This window comes from Drosophila subpulchrella, chromosome 3R (genome assembly GCF_014743375.2).
Source record: "Drosophila subpulchrella strain 33 F10 #4 breed RU33 chromosome 3R, RU_Dsub_v1.1 Primary Assembly, whole genome shotgun sequence".
Lineage (NCBI taxonomy): Eukaryota > Metazoa > Arthropoda > Insecta > Diptera > Drosophilidae > Drosophila > Drosophila subpulchrella.
In genome coordinates, this window is record NC_050609.1 from 19,394,721 (window position 1) to 19,405,462 (window position 10,742).

Sequence of the window (10,742 nt, forward strand, 5' to 3'; positions counted from 1 at the left end):
GACACACACACTCGTTACACACTCGCATACACAGACACACACCCATAAACGGGGAGGAAAATTAATTAAATTTCTTGGCTTCGGCTTCGGCTTTGGCCAACGCTCTTCAAGTTTGTTTATGCAATCTTGTACGTGTTTCCATTAGGCTACAATTCAAAGTTCATTATTGAATGGAAATGGAAGTGGCAGTGGGAAGTGGGAGTTGGGAAGTGGGCGAGGCCTGGCAGATAAACTTGCCTCCTGCGGCAACAAATACGATTTTCAAGTTGAATGCAATTTTAATTAATAGAAAATCAAACAAACTTTGTATATGTTTGGATACAAAACAACTTGTGTTCTCCCTGGCAAACTTGTATAGTTTGGCTACAAAAAGCATAAGCCGCCAGTACACAAAGGCCGTAAGCTTAAGTGAGTGAAGGATACTCAGGAACTCAGATACTCAGACCCCCGAACCATTCAAGCATTCGAGTGTGTTTGTGCACCTTTCTGATTTCATTTACAAATGAATCTCACTGGCCGCCAGCCATTTCCCCAGCATTTCCCCAGCTTTTCCCTGCTTTTCCCAGCTTTGTGGGCTCATATGTTGACTTTTGGCAAAGAACTCGCCATCATAAAGGCATCAAATGGGCTACAAGCGAACGTGTCTTGGGCCAAATTGAATGAGCTTTTAAGTGTATTGGGCCAGAGACAGAGAAGAGCCCAGTCGCATTCAATGCGATTAGTTACCGCACATGTCTGCCACCTGAATGGCTTAATATCTGGCTTAAATGCAAATCGAGAAATGGTCATTTGTTTACTTATGTTTTTAACTGATCGGGTTCGAGAAGGAAACGAGCTTTAGATATGTGGGCTAGTATATTAAATGCTTAAGGGGAAACTTCTGAAATGTTAGGTTGTGGTATTATGATTAGTAAACATTTATAAATATTTTTTTTATTTCAAAATAAATTAAAAAAGCTCTATAAAATTTAGAAAACTAAATATGAGAATAGTTTCCAACTGTGAAATGCACTTTCCATTCCATTAAACTTTCCAATCACAAGCCCTAACTAAACGGAAGAACTGGTCGTCTAGTAACAAATTTAAATTGTTATTCGAGAGCCCTCTTTAAAGGGAACCCCGCAAAAGCCAGCTAACTAACCCCTGGAACAGCTAGGACTCAGTGGAGGAATCGCTATCCGGTGTGCAATCAACAGAAAACCGCAGGGCGTGTGGCGCATTTCGAATGGGCTAGGGATCGCCGGTCCCTCCCCCGGGTTTCAGGTGAAACCAATCCCAATCCCCGACCGAAACCCCCATTTACCTGCCTTTTGCTGGCCACCTGTGCACGCGGTTTGAATCGAATGGTCAGCTGTTTGGCCGCCGGGGCTTTTGTTACCATTACCATCGGCTTTGGACCCTGGCATTTGGCATTGTTGATTGGGGCCCTTGTTATTCGAGTATTTTGCGTGTAATTAAAATTGCGCAGGGCCCGCGGCCCTAATGATAAATTCATAAACTCTGGGCAGGGGTATTTTCGTTCCTGTTTTGTAAATTAATTAAAATACCATACTATCAGAGCATAGATTGGGTTGATTTGTCAATATTTTTCTAATTGAAATACTATTTACCTAGTGGAAATTGTCGATAAACAGCATGTGTTTCTGTTTTGCCTGTGCCCTAATATTGTTATGTTAAATTAGTAAGCCCAATATTGTGCTAAACAACTAGCTGTGTAAGTTGCATGCCCCGTTTGTGCTAGAGCTACCGAACAATAGAGCGTGATTAGAGGCCCTGCAAGAAAGCTAAACCTTGTTTGTATTTTCAAACCTGCAAACCTGCAAACCACCCCGTACAAACCCCCCACCACCCCCGAATTGGATTCGATTTGCGATCCCCGAAAACCAGACGTCGCAGATGTCGCACTCCTCATCGCACTCCTGCAGCGAGGAGGACGAGGCCATGATTGTCCTGGAGGCCCTGCAGATGGAGAACGCCCAGACCACCAACGACGAGACCGAGGACACCGAAGACGACGAGGCCGCCGAGGCCGAGGACATGTTTGATGCGGATGCTCCTTTGATGTCCCCCACGGGCAGTCACAATAGCTCCAGCAACAACAACAACAACAACAGCAGCAGCAACTGCATCAGCAACAACAACATCGGCAGTGGTCGTCAATCCAGTACATCGACCAATATTAATTTCGATAATTGCAATGCGAATGTCTACAGCGGTCAGCAGGCGAAACAACTAGGGCCAATTACCAGCGGCAACCAAACGTTAAATTGTCCCACATTGAACGCAAATGCAAATACGAATCTGAATCTGAATCTGAACCCGAATCCGAGTAGCCACACCACCAATAGTCACTCCAGTAGCCAAGCGAATGCGAATGCGATTCCCCCACCCAACACCACCACTAGCAACAATATCACAGCAGCAACTTTGGCTGCAGGTGCAACAGCAGCAACTGGCACGGCGGCAACATCAACTGCCAACCTGCAACAAAATCAAAACATTTCCTCCAGCTTAGAGATAATCCTTTCGCCAATTATCCAAAGTAGTCGACGGTAAGTTTTTATTTTCAGTTGCTTTTTGGTTCGTCCTGTTTCTGTTTGTTTGTTTTCAAGTAGGTACAACCTATTTTCTGTTTCCGTAGCTAACAAGAAATAATACCAATACCCGTACCAATACCGATACCGACCTTTGACCTGCATGTTAAAACGGAGAAGAAACAACAGAAGTGACTTTACCTTTAGATGAAAATTGCAGTTTTTTGCTACCCAGTTGGATCAAAGTCGAGTTATTGTGTGTATCTGCTATTGTTAAGGATTGCATTGGAGTTTTATCTTTGAGTTGTTGGCAGACAAAATAATGAGTTGAATGCCCTTTGTATCGTTGCCCCACCCTCGTTTTCCCTCTATTGAACAGTGCGGGAAATTTAAAGAAAATTCCCAATCATCCTCCCCCAAAAAAACAGATACACGAAACATCTCCTTTAAGTGTGCGAAAACAAAACGAAACGAAAACATTATAAATTATGTATTAATGTGCCCGTTAGGCCTGCGAAACGCGGAAATGTCGAAATGTCGGGACCTCCCAGCTGCCAATTTTCAATTGCCTTTGGGCCAAGATAACAATCGACTTGGGGGCCAAAACAATGGCCCAAAAGCCTCTCAGGCAAACATTCATTTTCATTTCAATTTCACTTGCCTCGGCTTCTTCGGCTTGCTTTCGTTCTGGATTTACATTTGATTTGACTGCCTTTTCCCCTATTTTTCCTCGACATTTTTCCGCTTGGCGGGGCAACACAGAAACGCACAAATATTTATGTAAGCTAGGAAATTCGACAGCCTATTTACAAATGAATAGGTTAATGTTTTGGGGTGGAATCTGAATCTGAATCAGCTCGGCTGTGTTTTGTTTACGAGCCAAACTTGGGGCAAATTGACTTTAAACATGTCAATTTAAGTTTCGGGGCTCCCACCCCACAACCCTCATTAACCCAGGAAAGTATGCTACGGCCAGGGCACAGAAACATTACTCATACGCCGCATTGCACGCAGCCATTGAAGCAACAAAATGACAATTTCACAACAAATTAACCACCCAGCCAACCAGACAGCCAGCATTCGTACATCCGAATGGATGCGAGAGCCCAGGACATTTATTGCGAGCCGGGAATTGCAAGTAAATGACCTTCAAACTCGATAAGCGAAAACAAAACAAGCGAAAGTGCTAAAAATATACATAATTTTCAGGGATACAAAGACAAAAGTCCCTCACACATGCGAGCCGGAAAATATGATAGGACACCGAAAAACACACCCACAGTCGCACATTAAAATATATGTATGTGGGGCCGGGCAAATGATATTTCTGCCGGCTCGATGGCCCGATGCCAATGTTTCTGTGCCTCCGACCAGCACATAAATACAAATTTCAACAAAACAACAGGCCACAAAACAAAAATAAACCCCAAAAAATAAGCGATGAAAGCAAAAAGGCGCAATGTTGGCAGCCAGTGAAAATACAAAAAAGTGAAACAACAACCAGGCTAGGCAAACATTTCATATCGTAGAAATACTTTGGAGCCAAATAAACAACATTTTGTAGAAGCACAAAAAAAGGCATAACAAACAGTTGAAAGGGAAAATTGTTGGCCTGCGGGGTTTTGGGGACCTGGTGTTACTCTTTATTTGATTAAGATGAATATTTGAGGTCATCTAATATTTACAAAGTTGTTTCGCCGTAAGAGGTTTCATAACAAAAAGTAATAGTAAAATAATGAAATCAGAGAACATTTCCTCAAAATTATATAAATAACTTGTATGTATTGAACGTATCAGCTTTATTATGACTATTTAAAGGTTGTTCAGAGTTTTTAGGCACTAAGATATTTTGTTCTTAAGATTTTCTTTTTCCTTTTATAAATGCAGGTCCCAATGTATATCCCTGCTGTGAAAGGGTATATCCACAAGGGGTCTGCGTGTTCGACCTTGGTACAACGACAGTTCTTGTTTTAGATTAAGCCCCTCGACCCCGTCAACCCCTTGGCCCCTGGAATTCGGCCGTTTGGAGCCCATCGCGACTTGTAGCTAGGCCACACGCCACCAGCAAACACAAAGGGACTCGGGCGAAACTTTACGCATTTTTGTCACAGAAAGAAAATAGAAAACGAAAAGGAAAAGTGCTGAAAATGTGGAAAGTGCCCGAGTGGCAATCGTAAATTTGACGCACATTTTTGCCCGAGGGCGGAGAGATAAGCTTATGAATGGCTATATAAAACTCACCCCATTGCCACACACATAATGTGGAGCGATGGTTTTTTCCTTCCAGGATTTCTTTTTGGTTTATGATTAAATTAAGTAATTATTTGTGGTGCGGCGCCAACTGAAATGATAAAAAGTATTCAATTTGTGGCAGTTGCGGCGATAAAACTGGATTTACTGCGGCCATAAACTGCGTGGCGGCACTTGAACTATATTTTCTGTAAATTTATTTCGAATTGCAGAGCACCATAACGCATACGCACTGTAGTCGCTAGAGCAAACTAACAAGCTATACTCACAACCACACACCATACACACTCACTTATACCTACACTTACATTACCGAGCACTAGAAAACTTAAATGAGAAAATCGAATCAACAAGGAAACTTTTTCTAACATGTGCAAATATTTTCTTCTCTTCTCTCCCACCCCCCGAAAACCCTCTTTTCGCCCCACTTTTGTTTTCATGCCATGCAAATGCAACTACCACAAAACTACAATGCAAACGGCAGAGCGCAATTGTAAGCGAAATGAGCACAGAGTTGTGAGAATTAGCTAAATTTAATTTGCAATAGCCAAAGCCCGCCGACCATGCCCCTGCCGCAGGAGTGAGCTGCGCCTCCAATCCGCCGCCCACTGCCTTCTGCAAACTTTGGTTGCAGCAACAGCAGCAGCAGCAGCACCAGCAATCCCCGCAGCAACAGCAGCAACACCAGCTCGCCCAGCAGCAACAACTCTACGAACAGCAGCAGGCTTGGCTCTAGAAAAGAATAAACACGCACAACGTGTAAGTGGAAAGTTAAATGGAAACTACATGTGCGGGTTCAACATCAACAGACGAGGAGCAACAATAAACAACATTTAAAAGCCGCCGGGGCAAAAGTTGGTCTCAAACTTTCGCCAGCACGCTGCGTTTGCAAATTAAATGCACATTATGCCAACATGTAAATAGATAATGCTGTATATAAGCCAGTTGGGGGTACAGAAACTTAATCGTAAACGAGGCAGCCCAGTAATCTTAAGACGCGAATAATCAAAAAGCCAAAAAAGCAAATGTATCTCACAGATAAACAACAGCAATTGGGGGCCTGTGGCATAAAAGCAGAAAAGAAACACAGAGAAGCATAAAAGCAAAAATAAATTGTGCGTTAATGATAAGCGGGGCACATTTCAGCGGCATAAAATTTATTAAAATATGCGCACAAGCCAGACAACGCGGAAAACTCGGAAAACTTAGGAAAAGCCAGGCCCCCAAAAAGTAGGCAGCACAAACGGCGCACACAGACACACGCACACAAACACACCCACACACACACATTCACAAAAGGGACTCTGGCCGGAAATCGTTGGCGATAAATATAAAATTTTATTGTTGTGCTTCGTATCTGTGTGCGCCTGGAAGTAAATTAAATATACGTTTTTATTAACTACTAAGAACCAATTTGATACGCATTTAAATAATGCCTCTTACACAAGAGTCCACACAAGATTATGTAAAATTTAATTTTACTGCAGCCAGCCGCAGCAGCAGCAACGAGAAAAGCCAAATAACTGTAGAAGCCTATATGTGTATGTAATTTAAATTTAAATAAAATATATTTATATTCGTAGAAGGATACTCTAGCCGTAGCCCCAAACTACTTACTTACTTATGCCAACAACGTCCAACAATTTCAATAATATTTACGTAAGCGAGCAACTTTTGACCATATACGTTAAGCCCTTTTAGCTTAGTTTAATCATTTGCAACTAATTTAAGTCTGTCCGTCCGTTGACCTTTGGTGACTCCTGAATTGTGTAAATACCCCTTCTATTAATAATATTACTCAACATTTGTGTGGTCAAACTAGAGTAGAAACGAATACGGAACGCATATGAAATATTATCGATTAAACACTTTTACAATCTACTGAATATTGGTGTAAACTGTAAACGAAATGGAAACTTAAATATATACGATTAAATGTCTCTAACAAGATTTTACCATGAGTGTGTCACTTTTATATATATATCTAATATATACAATAAAATTACCAGTAAAAAATAAACTGCAAGCGACATTTTATACAAACATTTGTGAAGTACACTTTTATTCGTTTTCGGGGGTAGCCATCTGTGCTATCTGGGCTATATAAAAAAATGCCACCCTCCGGGGCACTTCAACTGTAAGGAAACAGTAAAAGCATGGTCTTTTGATAAGCCAGTGGACAGGATGGCCAAGACAAGAAGGGCCAAGTCAAGTTAGCCAGAGCGATAAGATGCCAGAAGACAAAGGCGCCGGCGAAACTTTCAAGTCGAAAGTCGAGTCGTGGACAACAATGCAAAAGGGTCCTGCGAAATTAGCCAACTTACACAGGACAAAGGAAGCCCTCACGAATTATGAATGGCCTTGCATAAGTTCGGCTCAAGTGGCCAAAAACAGAACACGGAGGGACAAAAGCAATCTCAAGCAGCCGAGAAATCAGTTTCCACTACAGCTTTGAGTGACAACTACAGTTGGGTCTTGTGAATTATGAGTGGGCAAGCTATTAAATACTTAGTTTCTTTTTATGACAGGACACTAACTATCACACTCCGAATTAACAATTCCGAAGACATAAAGCTAATCTGAGACACACTAAAAATGTTTATTAGTTAGGCATGGGTATAGTAGGGAACCGCGGGCTATGGCACAATTAGCTGGGGTTGGTTTTAAAATTGGGAAACATCAGTAAACCATAAACGATAGTATCAAAAAGCAAAATAATTTAATTTAAGATCCAATTTTTTATATTTTTATGGAATAAAAAAATACTTTAGGTATATTTTTGAGAACACGGCTGTATTTCGAATGTAAATGATCAACATCGAACGTCGATAAAAGTTCTATAAGTATCCATTTTCAAGAATCAATATTCAATTTAATTTCTTTTTTCGATAGTATCGATAATATCGATATAGGCCACTATCGATAGCCAAAACTATCAATGCTGCCCACTGTCGATGCTTTCCCAACCCTTCAGCTAGCACAATAAAGGCAGGTGTGGGATTTCTGTTTACACCGTTCTAAACAGTGAATTAGATAAGCGCTGCACTGAATTCATTATACAATCCAAATTAATCTCAGGCACCCTGGAACTTAACTCAAAAGCTGTCAGTTCCAGAGAACCAAACCAAAAAGGCAACCTCACACACACATATTTTGTTTCTACAGCGTTTCTTTTGTTCGCCTATTCAAACACATGATCTTCTCGTTTTCTGTTGCTTAGACAAAAGCTCGTGGACAGCCCAAGTGAAGCGGAAACAAAGTTAGGATCTCAGATCAGATGGCTTCCCAGAGCAAGAGCAACGGAATGAGCAACAAGGTGACCACCGTGGTGGCCACGAACGCCTACGGTGCGGACGTGATGAGCGAGATCAGCTACACGGACGCCAAGGTGGTGGGCAATGGCAGCTTTGGTGTGGTCTTTCAGGCCAAAATGGTGCCCAGCAACGAGCCGGTGGCTATCAAGAAGGTCCTGCAGGATCGTCGCTTCAAGAACCGGGAGCTTCAAATCATGCGTAAGTTGCGCCACGACAATATCATCACGCTCAAGTGGTTCTTCTACTCGAGTGGCGAAAAACGGGATGAGGTCTACCTAAATCTGGTGATGGAATATCTACCGGAGACTCTCTACAAAGTGGAACGTCAGTATGCCAGGGCCAAGCAGACTTTGCCCGTAAACTTTGTCCGACTGTATATGTACCAGTTGCTGAGGAGCATGGCGTATCTCCACAGCCTGGGATTCTGCCACCGGGATATCAAGCCGCAAAACATGCTTCTCGATTCGGAAACGGGTATTCTGAAGCTCTGCGATTTCGGCAGTGCCAAGCAGCTGGTCTCCGGGGAGCCCAATGTCTCGTACATCTGCTCCAGGTATTATCGCGCCCCGGAGTTGATATTTGGTGCCACGGACTACACCACCAAGATCGATATCTGGAGCGCCGGCTGTGTGATGGCGGAGCTCCTCCTGGGCCAGCTCATCTTCCCCGGGGATTCGGGAGTGGACCAGATTGTGGAGATCGTGAAGGTTATGGGTACTCCCAACTCCGAGCAACTGCATGACATGAATCCCCATTACAAGCAGTTTAAGTTGCCGCAACTGAAACCACATCCGTGGGCCAAGGTATTCCGGATTCGCACCCCGGCGGAGGCTATAGATCTGGTCTCCAAGATGCTTATATACTCCCCCCAGCACAGAGTTTCCCCGATGATGGGTTGTGCCCATCCGTTTTTCGACGAACTTCGTCACGATCCTCACCAGCAGCTGCCCAATGGCAGGAGTCTGCCTCCGCTGTTTAACTTCACCGACTATGAGAAAACCATCGAGCCTGATACCATGCCGCTGCTGCATCCCCGCCCACAGGGATCGTCTTCCACCAAGGATTCGAACCCTAGCCACCGGACTCGCAACACTGCCGGGGAGGAGAGCCCTCGCAAATCAGAGGCTATGCAAAAACAGCCATCAGCAGTTCTTCTTAAGTCCCCGGAAGCCTCGAGCAAGGCACTCGGATCCCCGCCTGCTTTTTTGCGACACGATTTGGGAAACGGCGACCATGTGGCCGTGGGCGCTGTGCCAATGGAGTCCCTCAATCTGGAGCAGGATAATTTGGGGGAAAGCGATGAAGCCGACGAGGATGTCGAGGATAATATTGACGAGGATGCCGGGGACGAAAATGATTACGACGACGATGACGATGACGGACAGTTCAATAGTGCCGATAGCAACAACCTCACCGATGACTTGGAAGATGCATCCGATGACGAGGACCTCGAAGAAGAGGAGGATGACTAGACTTTCACTACAGACTTTGAATTGAATTCTTTTAAGAGCCTGCCTGCCAGAGCCATCACAATCAGACGATAAAATGTAAGAATATAATAATAAGCCGACAAAATTTTAACACGAGAAATTAAAATGTAAAATTTGTCGTATTTCTAAGAAAAATAGTTTTTTTTAATTGAAATTGAATTGAATTGAAATAAATATGCAAAATATGCCTAAAAGTATGCAGTCAAAAAATACAATGACGTCTGTTTTCACTATATTTATTGATTGCATACTTTTAAACACCTTTATTGGTTAATTCAAGACTAATCATTTTGTAACTTATCGAACTCTTTAAATTCCAGCAAACTTAAAACACTTTACCCACACATGGCTGAAACTAAAACAGGACTCGCAAATGGGCATTCGAATGGTGGGCTAAAAATATACTTAATTATTTAAATGCCAACGCACTAGGGTGGCGCCTCGACGCGTTGTCCTTGCCGAGTTTCGCTCGAATATAAATTTCCGCGCTTTATGGCTGTTCAAATAGAGGCGGAGAAACCAAAAACAGGAGTCCAGCACGCACACATGTCCTTTTCCGGAGGCGAGTCACATTTCCTGCCCTCGTCCTTTGGTGTCCTGTTCCCCCTCCCCCCTCCCGCTCCCCCTCAGTCCGTCTGTCTGCTTGTGTGTGTTTGTTAATGTGGTAAAATGAATTTTCAGTTTCATTAGTTAAATTGAATAATGGAAAACTTTGTTCGCCGCATTCGACTCACTCCTGTTGTTGTTGTTGGTGTTGGCCATGTCTGGCCTGGAAGCGAAAGTTACACTTCCGTTGGCAACACAAATACACAGCCACTAACTCACCCGCACACACACCAGCGCGCACACACACGCACACAACGACAGGGAACCGGGCAATAAAGCAAATTTATGCAAACGATAAATTTCGTGAGAGAGAAATTGTTTGTTTTGTTTTCTGTTCTGTGCTGTTAGCCAGTTGTTGTGACGTCAAGGGGAAAATGCTGGGCGGAATTAAAAGGAGAACGAGTGTAGTTAGTGCCTCTAAGTAGCAGTTACCAATTACTCACCGTTTTGGCCGTGTGCTGCAATGATATTAGAATTGTTAGAGCCCACTTAAAGTTCTCAAATAAATGATAGCCAAATTAAATGTAAATGTTTCCCTTTGAAAGCAG

The 10,742-nt window shown here is 43.2% G+C and overlaps 2 protein-coding genes across 8 annotated transcripts in view; both read left to right on the top strand.

Moving 5' to 3' along the window:
• Positions 1-6,792, top strand: part of LOC119546368 (band 4.1-like protein 4) — a 58,670-nt gene extending 51,878 nt beyond the window's left edge. For 2 of the 7 annotated variants that reach the window (XM_037852601.1, XM_037852609.1), the window contains exons 16-18: positions 1,888-2,552; positions 5,269-5,277; positions 5,332-5,506. In XM_037852601.1, coding sequence (XP_037708529.1) covers positions 1,888-2,552; positions 5,269-5,277; positions 5,332-5,368 — 711 coding nt within the window. In that variant the 3' untranslated portion in view covers positions 5,369-5,506. Of the gene's footprint in view, positions 1-1,887; positions 2,553-5,268 lie in introns of all 7 variants that reach the window. The other 5 variants (XM_037852617.1, XM_037852626.1, XM_037852644.1 and 2 more) reach the window with 3 other exon arrangements.
• Positions 6,793-7,884: 1,092 nt separating this feature from the next.
• LOC119546404 (putative glycogen synthase kinase-3 homolog) lies at positions 7,885-9,717 on the top strand. Its single transcript, XM_037852665.1, has one exon. The coding sequence runs from the start codon at positions 8,062-8,064 to the stop codon at positions 9,568-9,570; it is 1,509 nt and encodes a 502-aa protein (XP_037708593.1). The 5' UTR covers positions 7,885-8,061; the 3' UTR covers positions 9,571-9,717.
• The last annotated feature ends 1,025 nt before the right edge of the window (positions 9,718-10,742 follow it).

Excerpts from the sequence above, each read along its gene's own strand:
- LOC119546404 (XM_037852665.1), top strand. The coding sequence starts at position 8,062 with ATGGCTTCCCAGAGCAAGAGCAACGGAATGAGCAACAAGGTGACCACC.